This window comes from Vidua macroura, chromosome 3 (genome assembly GCF_024509145.1).
Source record: "Vidua macroura isolate BioBank_ID:100142 chromosome 3, ASM2450914v1, whole genome shotgun sequence".
In the NCBI taxonomy this organism is placed as follows: Eukaryota; Metazoa; Chordata; class Aves; order Passeriformes; family Viduidae; genus Vidua; species Vidua macroura.
This window is the reverse complement of record NC_071573.1, coordinates 27078979-27098191: the sequence shown is the minus strand read 5'-3', so window position 1 is coordinate 27098191 and position 19213 is coordinate 27078979. Positions and strand designations below refer to the sequence as shown.

General features: G+C 35.0%; 1 protein-coding gene across 1 annotated transcript in view; it reads left to right on the top strand.

The window, feature by feature from the left end:
- SYT14 (synaptotagmin 14) overlaps nucleotides 1–19213 on the top strand; it is a 79453-nt gene that overhangs the window by 14818 nt on the left and 45422 nt on the right. The window contains exons 3-4 of the mRNA XM_053973557.1: nucleotides 11271–11435; nucleotides 17807–18025. Of these exons, the coding sequence (XP_053829532.1) occupies nucleotides 11271–11435; nucleotides 17807–18025 (384 nt within the window). The remainder of the gene's footprint in view (nucleotides 1–11270; nucleotides 11436–17806; nucleotides 18026–19213) is intronic.

Below are 19213 nucleotides of genomic sequence, written 5' to 3'. Positions count from 1 at the left end.
CAATTTATATGTGGATTATGTGACTTGAAGAACACCTATTGTTGGTGGTTAATTTTTCTTTCTAGTCAGCAAAGTAACACATTCCTAAACTGTATTTTTCTTGCCTGCCCTTTCATTTTTTGTTAGGAAAATAGGAACCTTGGAGTATCAGATGATGAAATGTGGACAGGGACCAGAAGGGTCTTCAAAGCTGTGACTACAGCATTTAGCTCAAATAACATAATGAAAACTTCTTAGCTGTAGTTGAAGGCATAGCTGTAAATGCAAAACCTAAGCCTTAAAAAGGAAATGTCTACTCTAAGGTTATTCAGCTGTAAAAATGAAAATAACTTGAAACCTCAATTTTCATGTTTTTTATGTTTTGTATTTCTCAGATTAACTCAGTTTAAATTATAGACTCAGAGGTTTGCAAGTACCAGTTATAATGTTCATTGAATATCTGAGATTATATCAGTTCTAGTGTAAATATGATCCCAGTGTGATATTGGTACAGGACTCAGCTTTGTTACCCAAAGATGTAGCAATTGTCTGGCACAGGCCTCCTCCTGTGTCACATTAAGGTTATTATAGTTTTGTAGTTGCCCAAGAGAGACTGTGGTGGGTCCCCCTGCAGGCTGCACAAGAAGGATTGCAGTACTTTTATTGGTTTTTTTACTTGGTTTCCTTTTAGCAGATTCATATATTTTTGAGAAGAATCTGCAAAGAGCTGATCAGGAGTAAGGAGACTAATAGGCTATTCTGGAAAGCCTTAAAAACGAATTCTTATGTATTTTTAAAGAGGCTTCCTCTAAATGCATAAATATAGGCAGTATGTGTCCTGAAAATGGGAGAATTTTGTGGCTGTTATATAACATCTACTAGCTACAAAATACTGAACAAGTCACTTCCCAGCTTGTAAAAAAAACTTTCAAGATGTATGATCAGCTATTAGGAAATCACTGAAATATGTGTCTTCTATGTTTAACATAGTTAAGTAGTTGAACTGTTTGTGTGGTTTTATATTTACACATTATTGAAATCTGAAAATTAAATGGAAAAGTATATTCTCGCTTTTATTATAAATTAACATCTTGTTTACTTCTATTACTTAATGCAAGTTTGTGTTCACACATTTTAGTGTCTGACAATACAAATTGAAGACTTGGCTGTGGAGAGTCCTGCTTAGTTTTTGACATCAGAAGGTGACAGAGTTTCTCTGAAACTACTCAGTTAACAGTTTGTGGTTTTGCTGGATATCTTCCTAATATCCAGCTGTTTTTGAGAGAGGATATTTGTGTAAGTTGTTCCTTTGGTTATTTGCTATGGACATAAAAGAATTCAGGGAACTTGAGATTAGGCTTGAGAACAATATATCTTTCTTAGCTGTATAGTGCAACTGCAAGTCAAACTTGGAATCAGCTGTTGTTATATTTAGTAATATTTTAATTAAGGCTGTTTCAGGTTCTCTTTGTACAAACAAGACAGATTTGTGATGTGTGTTTACAATATTGAGCTATAACTGAAGAAACTCCCCTTTAATATGTTCTGCTATGTATTCACTGTGTGATATGGAAGTGACATTAGAGGAGAAAATATAAATATAAATATATATATAAATATATATATAAAAATATATATATATTATTTTTAGGTTTCTTTCACCCAACATATTTCACTTGTTTATTTTTGAAGTAGTGCAAAGTGATAACTTCTAACTCAGCAATTTTTTTTGTATTTAATTCCTGGAAATGTAGATTGAGTATCCAAGTAAGGGCTGAGTTGCACAGAAGTTTAAAAATTATTTTTAAGCCCTTTTTTTCTTTTGCAAGATGTTCTTTCCTTTTTATTGTTGCGGCAGTCTTGCAAACAAAGGAAATTATTCAGCAAACTGGCTTTGTGACTAAGAATGGAACAGAAGTGCTCCCTTTAATATGCAAAAGAGAAGTTGCAAAAAGACAATGTCTTTGTCTAACAATGAAAAATGTCACTTGTAATAATAATTTTGAAAAGATAAGAAGGTGTGAATTTTTGCTTTGTCAGAAGTATGTTTTAAGTAGAACTATTCCTCTTTAATGTTCTGGTCAACTATCCTTATCCATTTGCATGTGTCTGAATGTTAAGCTGATAACTACACTTATTCCAAATGGCAAAAAGTAACATTTATTCATTAGTTTCATTTTACAGTAGAAACATTATTAAGTTGAAAGTCAACTGGATCTGATACTCAAGTTATCTTACACTATTTGTGCTAGTCTACACTTAGTAACTGCCTCCGAAAAAGAAATAAAATAATTTACCCCTTTCTTGCTGCTGTCATCCAGTTGGTAGAACTACTTGTTCTTCATCAAGAGAAGGTGTTGTCACAGATGGTAGCAAATTTCTTTATATTAGATAACCTCATATTAATGTAAAATGTAAATATATGTTGTTTCTATACTCATTTAGAGGTTCAGATTTAGACAGTCCAAAATAAAAGTGCATTTTCTCATTTTACAAAGAGGAATAGAAACTCTTCATTTAGAAACTATAAACAATTAAAGCTACTTTTATAATATATGAAGAAATTAGTAATTAATTATGAAGAAATTAGTAATTAATACTTTTTTTTCAAGACTTGAAAAAATTTTTATCCCATGGGTACTAAACCTCATATAATTTAGACACATTATTACATGTTAAAAAAAAAAGTAACAATGTTAAAATTCACACCACCAGAATATATTCTGAATTTGCACTGTTGGAAAAGTAATCTGTATGTACATATTTTGGATTAGAGAAAATTCAATACAGAGTAAATTCTTTTCTTTGAGCTTACTGATGCTCACAGAGGAAGCAGAATATAATTTTGTGTATTTTCCTGTGTTTGGAGTCTTCTGGAAAGCAGCAGCTCCTGGGGTCACCTAATTTCAGCTATGGCAGTATCTTTGCTTCCATGTCAAGTTTTGTGAGTAAGAAGTTTGCTGTATCTAAACCCTGGCATTTCTTCACTCAGGTTCTCATGTTCATATAATAATTTTTACCATGCAGTACTTCGCTGTATATCCTGGTTAATTACTTTTGGATTGTCTCATGCTTTGTTGTTAATTGTAGAGTCTGATAGGGAAAAATGAGGTCTTAAAATATTTTTATTACATAGATTATTTTTCTTTCCCTGTAGTGGAGAGCTACTTTGTAATGAGTATGAACTTTTAAACTACAAGTCTCTAGACCCCTGTGGGTCTTTAATACTTTTGCTTTGGGAGGATTATTTGAGAATACCATTAAAAATTATAATCACTGCTGTTCTCTTACCCACTGCGTGGATAATAGTCATGTAATATGCGATGTAATTGCAACAGATTATTGGGATTTGGAGGTAATCAAGATGATTCCATGATCAGTGTCTATTCCAAGTGGCAAATGTGATGCTTCCTTCTCTGTTTCTTTTCAGTGATTTCTGTTGTGAGATACTATTTAATCAGAGATGAATTCCATGTAAGAGAGAAAAGGCATTGAGGGACTAGTAAATCAGCAGGCATGGCAGGCTGACAACTTTTTCAGCACATAAGGATTTAGGAATTAAAATATTTCTGTCAAAAGTTTAAATCTCCATCTCAGAGTATGGCTTCAGTTACTTCTAAATTCTTTCTTGGATTAGTGGTATTTTGGAGCCAAGGGCCCTTTTCTTCATGTAATTAAATTAATCAGCAAAAGACAGTTTCAGCATGATATTTTAAAAGAAGGGGGAAAGAATCCGGAAAAAGGCAATCTATAGAGGCAGTACTAGAGCTGCCACAAGCAGTTTTGTGCAGTTATGGATGTGATTAGTTAATGTAGTGAACCAAGCTGGTTTTATCATAAACTGTGAGTTAGAAGTGGCTGAGGTCACCTGGCTTGTTCAGGAGACTGAGGGGAGATCTCATTGCAGTTACAACTTGTGAGGGGAAGAGGAGGGGCAGGCACTGATCTCTGCTCTGTGGTGCCCAGTAACAGGATGCAAGGGAATGGCCTGGAGCTGTGTCAGGGGAGGTTTAGGTTGGATATCAGGAAAAGGTTCTTCACCCAGAGGATGGCTAGACACTGGCTTAGGTTCCCCAGGGCAGTGCTCACAGCACCAGCCTGACAGAGCTCAAGGAGCATTTGGACAATGCACTTCTTTGGGATGGTGCTGTGCAGGGCTGAGAATTGGACTTTTATCCTGGTGGGTCCCTTCAAACTCAGGCTATTCTATGGTTCTAGAATTGTATTTTATGAAGTAAATGAACTCTATTTGATGTAATTTTTTAGTCAAGTAACTTAATTGATTGTAATAAAATCAAATAAACTGAGTTTGTTAATTAAAATACATTCTAGAATTTCTTCCTGTGTGTAAGAATTCCTGGAATCTAGATGTTAAAACTAACTCTTGTTAGTCCTTGTAATTAGATGTTAAGGAAACAAAGAGAAAAAGAAGTTCTGCTTTGTCTCTGTAGCAGTGCATAATATCCCACAGCTCGGGTGAAGTGACAGAAATAAAATGTTAAAAACATTGTTATTATTTCTGATAAATTTCCACTGGAAGAGGAGAGACAGTGGAGTTAGACCAGTCATGATACCTTTCATGATACACTAATTCTAGTAGACTTTTCGTGTAAACAAACACATTTATTTTTTGCTTAACGTGACCTTTTTTTGAAATTAACCCAAAGTGGCATCATGTTTCACTTCAGACAATATAAATTTTGTGTGTTCCTCAGTATTTCTTTGGAAGGTCCATTTAAAGGGCACTGTTATTCCAAATAGAACCACTTTCATCCTTGTTTCATTCTGTCTTAAAAAACTCCTGAGAGGTTTGTGTTGCTAGAATTGTTTATAATTTTCTTATTTAGGAAATGCGGCACTCCTTTCAGTTTTGCCTTGAAATTGAATTGAGTTGTCATTTCAAGTTCATGCTCATTTGAAGTTGCTGTTGCTCAGAGTTGTGTCCTGGATGTTGATACTTAAAGTGTTGAAGTACAGGCAGCTCATGTTGCAGGGGCTTGTAATTTGTACTGGAGAGTGTGTAAACTTGCTGTCCAACAATGTGCAAGATGCAGGAGCAACAAACTCGGAGGAAGGAACGTCAGAAGACTGTCAGAATAAAATGTATTTAACATAGTATGCTGAGAGATGTAGCCATTAGTAGTGGGCCAAGGTAAGAAGTCTGTGCTGCATCAGGAAAGGCAAAATGCAGGTTTGAATTGGAGGGGACAGCATCTTTATACAGAAAAGCTTCAGTTTTAATGTTACCTATGTGTAGCTAAACAATTAAAAGCATTGCTATGAGATGTAATTGTGTGTTTTAAGTTGAGCTGAAAGACTTCCTGATATTTGTTTTGGCAAAACATATTAAAATTCGGTACATTTTTAGAAAGGAATTACATAGTCCATTGTTTTACATGGGAGATAGAAGAAAGAACAAAACAGGAATCATAGGATATATGTTTGGAATTTTGTCTTTTGAAGTATTTAATAAAATGTTTAGAGTTCATTGTCTATCACTGATTTTTAGCAGCAACATAAGCTAGTCAATTTTTGTGGTACAGTTGCTTTTGTTTTTTACTTGGGAAAGCATTCTAATAGTGATGCTGCCATATATAGTTAATGTTTTTGAAACAGTGCAGGTACTCAAGAATTTAATGTTTAAAGTCAGAATTCTAAGGCAACAGTGGATAAACTATTACCCCTTGTAGGTGTAGCATTTTGTTTAGGTTTTATTCACTTGTTGCTTCTTCAACTACTCCAGCAAACAGAAAGACAGTAATTATGTACGAATTTGCTGTGAAACATTGAGTTTCCATTGTTAAAGAAAAGCTGTTTAGAAAGACCATGAAATCTTAGGTAGCCTTCAAGTTCAGTTACTTGCTTTTAAAGAAGAGACAACCCTATGTAATTAGTAAAAGAAAATTGACATGTATGAAAGAACAGTCCCTACTCCTGTTGAGTAATCAGATCAAAGTATTTCCCTTGTGAGCAGTCTCAGGTGTAGAGGGATTTGTTTGGTTTTTTCTGTTATGACATGTCTGTGAGAAATAAATACACCCTGTTTGGAGATAAATAATTCAAGCATGGAGAAAAGGCAGTCAAGGCACAAATCTTGTTGTTTTGTTCAGTAACCTGCTCAGCTTTCTAAAAATATGTTAATTTCTTGTGCAAGTAGCAAAGTTGGAAAGAAGTGAAAAGCAGCAGTGAATGGCATTTGGATGAAAATATTTTGAGCTGGACAGCACAGTTTATTTTCATGGAGTGTCAAGATGTAATGGTGTAAAAAATGAATAACAGTAAATCATTCTTCTTCAGGACTAAATACAAAACAACAGTCCTGTATATTTAAAAAAAAATTAAAGGGCTAAAATTTCTTAGATCGAGTTGTAAAAAAACTCCAAGTTATAAATAAAAACAAGCTTACATATTACATTTCAAATGTTTTTTGTGCTAGAATCCTAAAGGTAATTGGCATTTTTCAGGTCATCCCCCCTAGTTACTTAATTTGTGTACAGAAAAGATAGTATTGCATTTGTAAATGAATAATTGAAACATCACTAAGATAACTGTGTGGCTTTGTACATTACTAGCTAAGTAAGTGGTATGATGTAGAGTGTGAAAGCTCCAAAAATAATTGACTTCATATCAAATAAAGTTTGGGGCTAGATACATACTAAAATGTTAAATGCTTTTAAATTTCATATAAAAAAAAATTCATATTTTTAAAATGCCTGAGGATTTTTGTTGTTTTGGTGGTATATATTTGAAGATGTCACTATTTTCTGAAGAGTTTGAAACATCTTTTTGAAATGAAAAATTACGTCATAACAAAGAAGTTATTATTTGAGAAAGAGGTGCTAATTTGATATTTAAGATGAAGAGATGGTAAATTTCTGTGTTCTAATATTTCTGATTCTAGTGATGATTACAACAAAATGGAATTAAAGTGATGTTAAGGTAATACTTCTGTAGTGACTGGGACTTTCTATGCCACTTCCATAGTCAGCAATTCAATTAGTCCTGGTAACTTTGTAGAAAGATATTTGTTCTTTTAGTATTTCTAAAACTGCCTTATATTATAACGAATTTCAAACATAAATTCAGAATTTCATTGGTGTTTTTCTTAAGAATAATAAAATAATGAAATAATTATGAAGTTTATAGAAGTAGGACCTTTGAATTTAAAGTATGACTTTGAGAAAATACTGCTTTTCTACTGGTGTCTGATAGTAGAAGAAACCACTGAACCTCTGAGAGTTTTTAAAATGCTTTTCATGGTACAATTAATTTCCAGACAACTCAGAATTTGTTACAATTTATTTTGAATCAAAATAATTCTGGTGGTGAATGTGGCATAGATGTATTTTTTATGTAAAAAAGAACTTTTAAATTTTTTCTGTCTGTGAAGTATATCTGCTTGACACTTAACCTGTGAGAAACTAACTGAAGGATTAATGTGAGGTATAAAACCTGTATCCATAGATGGGAATCTGTGCACATTTCATGTGGAAAATTGAAGTACATTTTTTATTCCCTAGCTTTATAATGGTAATACTTTACAGGATTTCAGCTTGATAATTTACCTAATCTGTGAACAAGTATTCTAAGACTCTTTACATGAGTGCAAATTGATACAGAAATATAATTTTCAAGTCCTGTGTTCACACTGAATTACATAAATAATTAATTAGTTTTGCTGCAGCTAAAGTTTCATTCTTTTTGTAAGGTATCAGCCAATGTTTCTTTTTTCATCCAGAAAAATGTCATCAGATACTGTGTTTCCATAGAGAACTATAAGGCTTTCAGACAGTGCCTTTTTTAACTACTTAGTATCCAAGAAGTACTGGAAAAAAAAAACCCAACGTATTCAGCTTTCAGTTCCTTATGCACATATTTTGATGGATCAAAGCAGCTGATTGCTGAACAACATAAGCATAAGTAAAAATTTAAAAGTTGCAATTTAAACCTACAGTTTGAAGAGATCAAACGTGACATATGTGAGAGTGTTTTTCCCTGAAGTTGCTGTACAGTTCTATCCTATTAAAAGGAGACTGTCACTTCCCTTTGTTGAGGATCATTCCATGACTGGAATTCAGTTAAATCTCCTCCTCAAAGCAGTGTGGACACTGAATTCAGGTAAAGTTGCTTAGGACAGCCTGCTCCAATAATAAAGCAATCATTCTCATAGTTCATTCAGAGGTCCCATGATCTTTATCTGCCTTCTGATCTGTCTTCTTTTTTGCCTTCTCTTCGCTTTCTGACTTGTTCCGTGTACCCTAAATTGGTGTCACACCTTCTTCATATCTCACACTGATTTCCTCCCTGAACATCATTAACTTGTGCCACCTTCTACTGCTCTTTCACTTCTGCTGGTCCCTGTGTTCTGGTGAATTGCAGTCCCCTCTTGCTGCCTTTTCTGCCACTGCCTCTGTGTTTGCTAGATTTTATCGCTGGAACTTATTGAAAATGAAGATTTTCTGTTCTGGGCCTTCTAGAGAAGGCCTTAGAGACTAGAGACTTCTAGTCTCATTTGGGTCAGGATCAGTAATTCAGAGAAAGCTGGGTGTTGTTTCAATAGCCTCAGATATTCTCAGTTATGCATATGCAGTCTTGGAAGGGGTGGGAGCATGCCTACTGCCAGCAGAATTTGGGGAGATTTCATCTGTTAAGCTTTGAGGTAAAAAATTAATATATATGAACTGAGGCTTTTGTCAAATCTCAGAGTGTTCCCATGGGTGGGAAGATTCCACGAAAAATGGTAAATAGACACTTGACAAACAATAAATGAACGCCTGCCACATGCCAAAGTTCATGATAATTAAAATATTATTTTAAAAAAATTAGCTTACTTTCCTCTGTGTTCCAGCATAGAAATCCACTTTTCTCACCTTGTTACCCCTCTTGATTCAGCAGGATGTCTCATTTGAAGTTGTTGACATGTTCCTTTTAATGGGAAAATTTTCAGGGGCAGTTTAGGCAAAATGTTACATGAACTCTTCTGGTCAGAGGTAAGAAGTGAAGCAGAAATAATTGCCAGTTTTAGATAGATGTGGATCTGGATGTCCAGCTCAAAACAGAAGTGCAGATCTGTCCAATTTGTTTTTCATGGTGGAAGGCACATTTCTTTGGATCGTTCTTTCTTTGTCAGATTTAAAAGACACCTGTATAATAATTTAAGAACAGCACCACAGACACAAATGTTCCCTGTCATCCTGCAAAATGAACTGAGGAGGTTGTGGAACTGCATGTGTTTCTCAGTCAGTACTTTTACATAGATGTATGAGCCCAGATTTACAAAGGGCATATGTCGAATCAGAGAATGATTTCATTTGGAAGGCTCCTGGGAAAGTAATTTGCAGTTCAGTCCCCTCCTCAAAGCAGGGATAACACTGAAGTTGGATTCTATAACTGATCTAAGCAATCTGTTCCAGTGATAAACTCCTCTCATTCTGGATTTTTCCCGCCTCATCTCCAATTGGAACTCTTCTTGTAGTTATTTTGGACTCTTGCGTCTTGTCCTCTTGTATTGCATCTCTGAATGCTGAGTCTGTTGCCAACTGTTCTTTAATTCCACTCCTTTTTAAATAGTGAAAGATGTTACCATGCAGCATTATAGTCCTAAAGTGAAGCACCAAGATCTTGGCAAACAGAATTTGTAAATCTGATAAAGCTTCATAAATCTTTATTAAATTGAAAAAAAAAATCAACCCCCAAGAATGGGATGTATGGAGTTGAGTGTGGAGTGTTGCAAAGTCAGGAGGAAGAAAAGGGATATGTGAAATCCCAGTTTTCATCCAGATTAATGCAGTTGTGTTCAGCTCTGAAGAATTTGTTGTCTGTGTGTTGTGGCCACAAAATCCACTCTTAGGTGTTACTCTTCCTGTTTAGAATGCAGGTTTGAGACATAACTGAACCTATAATGTTTCTTCAGTACACTACTAATAAACCAGTTAACAGATTAATTAATCTGTTATATATCACTAGAAATCACAATTTTGTAATACTTTCCATGGTTGTGAATTGCATGTAGTTACTGAGTTCTATCACAATTTTGCCTATAATTTGCACCCAAATATTATTTATTGAATTGCAGTTTTATAACCCTTCACTTTAACCTCCCACTCTACTTCACAATAAATTTGCAATCCTGTCACTATTTTAACTTCTTGCTTCAAGTTTTTTGGAAATAGAACTTGTGGAGAGTCTGCTGGGTTTCCTAAGGGCCTTCCCTCTGAGATCCTGGCAGCCTTTATTAATGAAGCAGCTCAGCTTCATTATAGTCTGTGGGCATCTGCACCCCTTTCAAAAGATCTGCCCTCTCTTGGTCTTGAACTGCCTTTGTAAGTTGTTACTTATTTCTCACATTTCTAGACTCTTTTTTTCGCTGATCTTCTATATCCCTTTCCCTGCCCACTCTCATTTCAAATAAACAAGCTGCCATTTAAATACTCTTTCCCATTACTTCAGTTTGCCAATCCATTTGCAGATTTCATATTTCTAAAACCTGCTCCGTGATCATCTTAGTGTTAAGTGGTGTAATTGATATTGTTAGATGCTGGTGCATGTTAAAGATTCTAGACCTTTCAAAGATCCCCAATACTGCCTTGCAGTTATCTGCTTAATAGCAATTAGATATTCTTTATTTTACATACTCTCTAAGACATGTCAGTCTACTTTGGCCTTTTTCCCCCCACCTGGTTTTAAAGTGTGCTTTATCTCTATTTCACTCTCTATTAGCTCTTTCTTGAGTCATATGCAAGTGACCATGCATGGTTTTTCTCGCTCTGTTTTTTGCTCATTAAGTGTCCTGCTTGCCAGAGGGTAGGGTGGGCCAGCTGGTCCCTGAGGGAAGAGGAGCCAGGGGCTGAACATAACAAGGTGGACAGGGCAAAGGCTCAGTCCCTCCTTGGCAGTGCTGTCTCAGATCTGGCCCTGAGCAGAGCTAGCCAAACCTCCAGGAGATGGGGAGCTCTTAGCTCCTTTCCAGTGCTATCTCAGGTGTTCCATCAGAAATCACTGGTTTCCAGAACTACTGATAATCTCCCCGTTCTTCTGCAGACACTGTCCAGTCCTCCATCAGAACCTCTTGCTCACAGTGTCAGTCCCTCTCAGATTAGGACCAGATGCTTTTCTGTTCTTTGAAAAGATGATTAAACATTAACTCAGGTTTAAATGGTGGGGTTTTAATTATATCTGGCATATATATTTGCATCTTTTGAAGTATTTATTAATGATCAATTATTATACTATTACAACTTTGAAAACCTTTACAAAGTTTTTAAAAATGTGTTTCTTTGTGTTTCTTTTAGTATCTCCAGAAGCAATTGGATTCCTGTCTGCAGTTGGGGTGTTCATTATTCTCATGCTGCTACTTTTCCTGTATATTAATAAGAAGATGTGTATTGAAAATGTTAGTGGTTTCCCAGATCTCGATTCAGGATACACTACCAGAAAGAATTCACAAGATAAACTTTGTAAGTATCTGACATACAGTGTACTAAACTTAATTATAAGAATGCACAGTTTTACAAGGATGTAGCAGCACAACAATATTGGTTTTTCCTGTGACTGCAGTACTTGAAAGGAGCAAACCTTTGTACCCACAAGCCACGGAAATTCAACAGCTATATAACCAAAGAGTTTGCATTTACTTATGGGGAGATGTTTTTCTTGCACTCCAAGAATACTCTTGAATTTATTTTAAACAATCTGTAATTTTGTATGATTAAATCTTTTCAGGTAAATTTCTGAATGGGATTATTGGAATTTCACTCAGCCTGTTAAAATCCTTCGCCATACTTTTGGAGGTCTTGCTTTTATTCACCCAGAAAATAATTTTAAAGAATAATTTTAGCGTTATCTTATATCTTATAACACATTATTGAATATTTTTTAATACAATAAGGTCTTTAAGGACCATGTGTAATGAAAGAAATTAGACCTTGGAAAAGATATTGAGGGTTTGTAAGACTACCTCTTTCTACTTTTGTACTGTGAAAATTGAACAGGCTTTGTTAGCTGACTTGAGAGAAAGAGTCAGGCACCAGAAAGCAGTGTGAAATTGAAGAGGCCTTCTTCCCCTCTACCTCTATAAAAGATGGAGCTAAATTTTTATTTTCAATTTTCCAAGAAGCAAAAAAAAAATTTTCCCTAGAAATTGTCTGTGATATTAACTTTCTTCTTTTGCTACAAAACAAGTCTTGATACTCCAAAATATCTTACCTTATGTAAAAGACAACAAATATTTTGGGGTGAAGAAGTCTCCACGATGTGTGTTGTGTTATGTTAAAAGCTTGTTTTAGTGTGACACTGATGAAAATTTAAATGTCTCACGACTTGTTTTTTGCAGGTTAGAATTAAAAAAAATCAACCTCACACAGTTGTCTTGGTTTTGAAAATAATGAATTGTATTATGGCTAGTTGATGCTGCAGCTGATGAAAGACTATAGTTTTGCTGGTTGATTGTGGCTTCAAGATATTTATTTAGCTGTTTTCTTATTATTTGCAATGATTATTGAATGAAAAGAGAAAAGCTGCAACTTCCCCTGGTAAATGTATTGATTTTTGAGATAGAAAAGGCAAATAGCTCTGAAACTGAAACTGGAGAAACAGAGACGATCAGTTTGTGAAACAGAGGGCCTCTCAGTATTATGAGCTGTTGCTGAATAGGCTGGACAAATGGCGTTCTTTAGAAACCTTCAGCAAAATCTGAGCCTTCCCTCCATGTCTTCCCTGGTGGACACGCTCAGCAGTGCTGTGGATGACCTGGCCAGTGTTGTTGGTGAGGTTGGCTACTCTGTAGCTGACTCAGTGACAGAGCAAGTAACCAGCATGATCAATGGCCTGCGGGCAGATGATGAGAGCTCCAAAACGCAGAGTGATAAACCTGTGGAAGTCAGAGAGGAACACACACCCTCATTAACTCATTCTCAGGAAATTAATATGAAAACAAAGAGAGGTGCTGCAGATCATAAAGAGACTTATAATTCTAATTCATTTGATTTCGTAAAAAGAGGTACAAGTCAAGTTGGAGTATCTGACCATGTCTTGAACAAAAACCAGTGCCAGTTAAGAGGCATGGGTCATAATAATCCTCTCAGTGATACAGAAGTACCTCAGGATTTGAAGACTGTCGGAGGACCTTTTAAAAGGGCAGTAGTAGGGGGAAATGAGTGCTTTGTAAATGATAAATTCTTGAAGGATAGTAACCTGAAAAGTAAAAAACTTACAGTGGAGCAGTCTACTGAGGAGCAAGATAATTGTTTATATGCAGTATCAGATAATTCTATGAATCATGAGCATAAAAAAATCAAACCACAGTCACCTGGAGCTGGTTTTAAAGATTCTGATAAAGTGCACAGTATGAATGTTCCCCAGGATTTAGAAACAAAGCTTGTTGAAGTACAGAAGGAGAAATTATCAGACTCCAGCTTGAAGAAGATGCACAATGACCATCCCAGTTGCCTTAATGAAATCAAAGAAAAGAAATCTGAAGCCTTCTTTGACAGAAAAAGAAAACCCATCTCAAAGGATGAAGGCAGTGTGTCAACTACAATTGCAAATGAGGGTAAAAGGAAAAACTCAAAGAAATTAGAAAGAGAGCTAAATAATAAGAAGACAGCAGGAAAAGGTGAGGAGTCTGTCAGCAAACTGCATTCTTCAGCATTTCCTGAAACTTATGATATTTCCTACTTTTTTCACCTAATTTACCATTTAATAATAGTGCTTCCTGTGAGTGCAAGTAGGTTTGTTTCAGTGCTTCATTTTCTAATTATGTTGATATTTCTTGGAAGTTAATTACTTTGCAAAGTATTACTTAAAGGAACTGATTAATAAATGCCTTTTCTATGTTCTAACTTTACTCTTTCTCTATACAGTTTTTCTTGCCTTCTCTACCTTGTGTGGTTTCTGCTGGAAACTATGAATTAATACTGGAAGTTAATACTTGTGTGAAAGTGATTTTTATTTTGTTTCTTTTAAAAGCATTGCATAAGATGTGCTATGACAATAAAAGCAATTACTTCCTTTGCATTTGCATTACAGCAGATCTTCAGAATATTTCTGGGATACATAAGATAATGATTTCAAGACAATGAGAAATGAGAAACTCAATAAGAAATGGCAATTAAGTGATTTTAAGAATAGAAAGAAGTGAATGAAGCTTGTCTTAAAGTTGTAGTCTTGAAAGAAAACCTGTGTGTCGTTGTTATGGATACTTTGTGTGCCGTCTTCAACGTCCAGTCTTAGTGTGATATGGGAATTGCAATAGCAGTTTGTAAGGAAGAAGTAAAACCTTGCAATTTTACATACTTTTGCAGGCTGCATAGTAAAATTTTAGAAAGCAACACATGCTTTTCCAGAGGTACTGATTCTGTAAAGAAATGAATGATTTCCTAATAGAAACCCATTTTTTTCCTTCAGTTGTTTGTGTTTTCCTTATCTGAAAATTTCAGTTATCTGCTTTGTTGAGTTTTGGTTTGGTTTTGTTTGTTTGGTGTTTTTTTCTTTTAGTTTGAATTAGGAGTGTTTTCCATGTTTGTATGATAAACTATGATCTTATCTATTTCTTTACATAATAATATATTTGCAAGGTATATTCTCTCAAAACTGGCATTTAGGTCCCATAATAAGCAAATTAATAACTTTCAATAGGTTAAAAAATCCTCATGACCTGTGTCAGCCAAATAAAATAAAGATTTTACTAAGAACATAAATTCTCATAGCCAAGTTTCCAAATAAGGTATAAAAATGAAATGAGAAGTGGCAAGCAAAGGCATTAAACTGTGGTTTGTTTTTTTTTTTTTTTATGTACAGGAAGCTATTTTTTTCCCAAGAAACTGAAACCAATCTGCTTGTAATTAAAAAAAAAAATTTTTTTTGCATGGGATAGCTTATGTTTAAGCTTTGAGGAGGATTTTAAGTCCTCTGAAGAGGTCTTGCTTCATGACTTATAATAATGGTATACATTCTCATTCTTTTATGAGAGAAACTGGAGAAAAAATAAACTGCTTTTACTGAGAACTTCTGGATACTTATAAAAGTCAGTGTATTATTAGAGACATAACTTTCAACTCTTCTTTCAAACATGTTGCTGCCATGTTTTATGCTATTCCATTATTTATGCGGGCTGATTAATGAACCTGATTTCATATTTGTGATATTAAAGAATGCACCTAATACTGATGTCTGGCACTGTATTTTAGGCCTGGTATGCTCTGCTTTAATTATAATTGTGGGAATCTGTAGAAGTTTCAATGTGGCAGGTTTCAACCCCTGGAGGGCTGTATGAGGTACAGAATTTTACTCTCTGTTGCAGCAACGAAGATTCCTTTTTCTTGCAGTGAATGTGTTAGCCAGGATATATCCTGCTTGTGTGGTATTTTCAGTAAATGATCAGTGAAATTGAACTTGCTTTATAGCCACCCATAAATGGGAAGAACCATATCTTCTAGGCTTGAATTAACAGTCAAGAGTTGAAAGATCTAGTTTCTCCTTAGAAGTCTTTTAAGGCACTATTTTTCTTATAAATAGTAAATTAAGTTGATGTACACATTGTATGTAGAGCTGGTAGCCCCACATCCAGATAAGGTTTCCTGACAATTTCCCTTTCAAGACCTTATTGTGAATTTCCTAAATTGTGTGCCAAATTTGAAATAATTTTTAGGAAATTAGGCATTCTTTCTGTCTGAGATCTTATTGTTCTGGTTTTTCCCTAAGTTATAGTTTAAAATCTTTAACTATTTCCAAAAAACAGGTTATGGGAAAAAACATTCAGAGTATTTGTGCAAAAAAAAAAAAAAAAGTAGATTTCCCCTCAGCTTTACAAAGATGCTGTAGCAGCTTTGTGTGTTGGAATATATGTTTGAAATATGGGAGAGCACTTCTCCCATGTCAGAGATGCCCATGTTCTTCTATGAAAAAACACCTAAGTTTGATAAAGTTGTAAATTTTTTGAAAGTTTGCTTTTTGAAAAGACATGGTAAACACTTCTTATACTTTGCTTAAATTCACTGACCATCCCATTTGCACTCACATGCTTCATTGTAGGGATTGAAGAACAGAGCAGGTTTTACCCTGCCTTTGATATTTATGGTTACTGATGGACACTGGGAGTTTGAACAGAAGAATTGAGAATAAACATATTGCATGTGTGGACAGAAACTTCCTGAACAAATAGGACCCGAAGCACGTGGTAGATTGGGATTTAAACTAGGGAGGGTGGCAGCTATGGAGAGAACTGATAACTTCATATGGAGGTAGTGAGACTGAAGGTGAAAGACCAAGGTTACATGAGTAGTTGGTTAGAGATTGGGAGATTGAATAGCCAAAGAGAATAGAGGAAATCATCATAAGAAACCAAAAGTGGGTGCTTGGAGCAAGAACATGGAGTATGGGGCTGAGAGACAGGAACTCGGCATAGGATTCTACTTGTATAAATGTAACTTTCCAAAAGATTTCTTACCTAAACTTGCAGCAGAGGTCTTTTTCTGTATGAGTACCAGGGAGAAAAAGACCTCTATGGGAAATGATTCCTAAAAGTAGAAAGAACAGACCTTTGTAGTACTAAGAGGAATACACTGGACTGTGAAAGAGGTCTAGATGGATGGCATACATTGAGTTAATTTAATTTTAACTGACTGAATAAGCTGAATCTCTCTTTTAGCAGAAATACCCAGCCAGAGGAGTGAGACTGGCTGGGCATGAAGACGGGCACTAATGGGCATGGAAATGCAGACCTGGAGCTGAGGGCATAAAAGCAGGGAGGGGAGAAGCAGTTGAGCGTGGCTGGATAGCATGTTAGACAACATTCCCTCGGATTCAGGAGCTGAGAAACAGCATTATGGGCACCTCAAAGCTCTGCTGGTAATGGAAATGCACTGGCAAATCATATACCATAGGTTTGCCCTCAGAGTAGAGGTAATGCTGACTTCTGAGCTTACATGAACTCTTAATGCCTGTTAGAATCTGAGATCTACAGAACCTCTGCAAGGCATGTTAAATTTGAGCATAATCCATTTGAACTTTGGAAAAAGGGAGGAGAAAATCTTCCCTTTTCAGAAATAAAAATACAGGTAATCTTTGATTTGTGGAAGGAAGTCACACTTGAGATGTAGTTGGAAAATGTTGGCCACAGGAGCAGGCACTACAGAACTGCTACAAAAGAATTAACTAGATAGATTTTTTTTCCCATGTAATTTTTGCTATTGCCAGATGTCTGCAGTAAAAATCTGCATTAATTTCAGTAATTGAACAAGGAGCTGTTTATTGTAAGTTAAATAAAATTGTGCATGCAAACATCTTTCACTAGCATTTTCCCATTTGTTATTGTGAGTTTAAGCACTACTGGCATAACTATCCTAAAGATTATTTTGTTGTAGGTTTCTTTTTGTAAATCAGTTTCATTTCTATGCTATGCTACATGCTCACAGCAAAAATCAGCTGGGAATGTAGGATCAGGAGCTGCTTGTTTGATACGTAAGGTATCCAAATGTAATATTGCAGCAGTGTTGGATTTACTTTACATAAATTATTTTAAGCATTTTCCTACTTAATGAAGGGTTTCAGGAATGTCTATGTGCCACCTTACATGAATTGATGTATTTTCTGTTGAATAAGTGTCAGTATGGTTTTTTGGGGCTTAATGATATTTCAGGACTTCTAGACAATGAGAACAGCTCTCAGCAATTACAAAATCACAATGCTTGTAATTACAACAAGATATTTTTAAAATATTACAGAAATTTTAATTGAAATGGCTTAAATATCTTCAATGATAACCTCTTATGGTTATTTTCTTGTATTCTATTTTGAGCTGTAGTCGATTTGCTTTATTTTATTCAAACAGACAATTCTTATATGAGTAAAGACCAGCATGGTTCATCATCTGAGAGTGAAGATGAAGCACTGGGTAAATATCATGAGGCCTTGTCTAGAACCCAGAGTTCCAGGCTGCCAGTGGTGGATGGCAGACAGCAAAAAAACTATATATGGGAAACCAGACAAAAATATAGTCCCCTGTCTGCAGAATATGATGGATACAGTAGTGAAGCCTCAATAGATGAAGGTAAGAGTGATTTAAAAGCCTTCCTTTTATTCCAAATTTCAGAATTGTGTTCTGGATAAGTAAGTTGTAGACAAGAGCAGCTTGGCTAACAAATAGTCAATGTCTGCAATATCCAGACACCTCTTGTATTAGTGCATGCTCAAAAAAAAAAAAAAAAAAAAAAAAAAGAAAAGCACACACTTGTATACATTCTTCCAGAAATACTACAAATGATAAAATATTTTGTTATATTAAGTTTCATTTAATTTTATCATTATTCATTTCATTTTTGGGGCGATTTAAGCTATTTTGATTTAGGAAGGAAGCATGGCAACTCTTGTTGAATTTGTGGTATTATAAATACAAAGAAGACATGTTATTCCTGTATTGATAAGCTGTTCTAACAGCAAAGTAAATGGAATTGGGTATTGGCTACAGTGCATATGGTCATTGCAGTGTGTGTTGCTGGAATGTTCTGTATCTTTTCTTCTCTTGAAATGACAGAAAGAAATTGCTACAAAGATTAGATTAATGTATTTTTCCGTGGTGCTAAAAGTTGGATTTAAACAGTGGATGATTTCTTACATGCTATATATTTCTTGATTTTTGAGTTGGGGTGACAGCTTGATGTAGAGGCTGAGAATTCTGCTGTCAATATTTTGTCAATATGCTTTTTGTATTTGAAAATAGTTGTGTGAGAACTGTGTCCATAGCCAGTTTCAAGCATGAAAAGTGAAATTTTATGGGAGTTAGGTAAAAGTCAGATTCTGATACAGATGCCATATTATAGTAAGGTATTTTTGGTCTTCCTTTAGTATGCTAAAATGCAAAAGTTTTTTAGTGTTTGATTTTTTCTAATAAAAAGTGGATACATGTAATGAAAAGATATTTCACCTTAAATGTTTTATACAGTCCAGAAGGGCTTGAAAATTTTACAATTTCTACCATTTGATATTATTAAATTATATAAAAGTCTGTTTGCTTTTGAAATTTGAAATTAGTATGTGGTCATTCATGATTCCAAGCTATGACTTGAAGGACATGAAAGCCATAATTCAAGTAAATTGCAGAGTAAAAGGATTTTCTTTTGATCATCAGAAAATTCATTTCTTTCCTTTGTTGTTAAATTGTAGGAAGGCAGGTAGTCTGAGTTCCAGCACACAGTGAAGGAGATGCAGAGGTGAGGTCAGGTGGTAAAAACTGATCCTT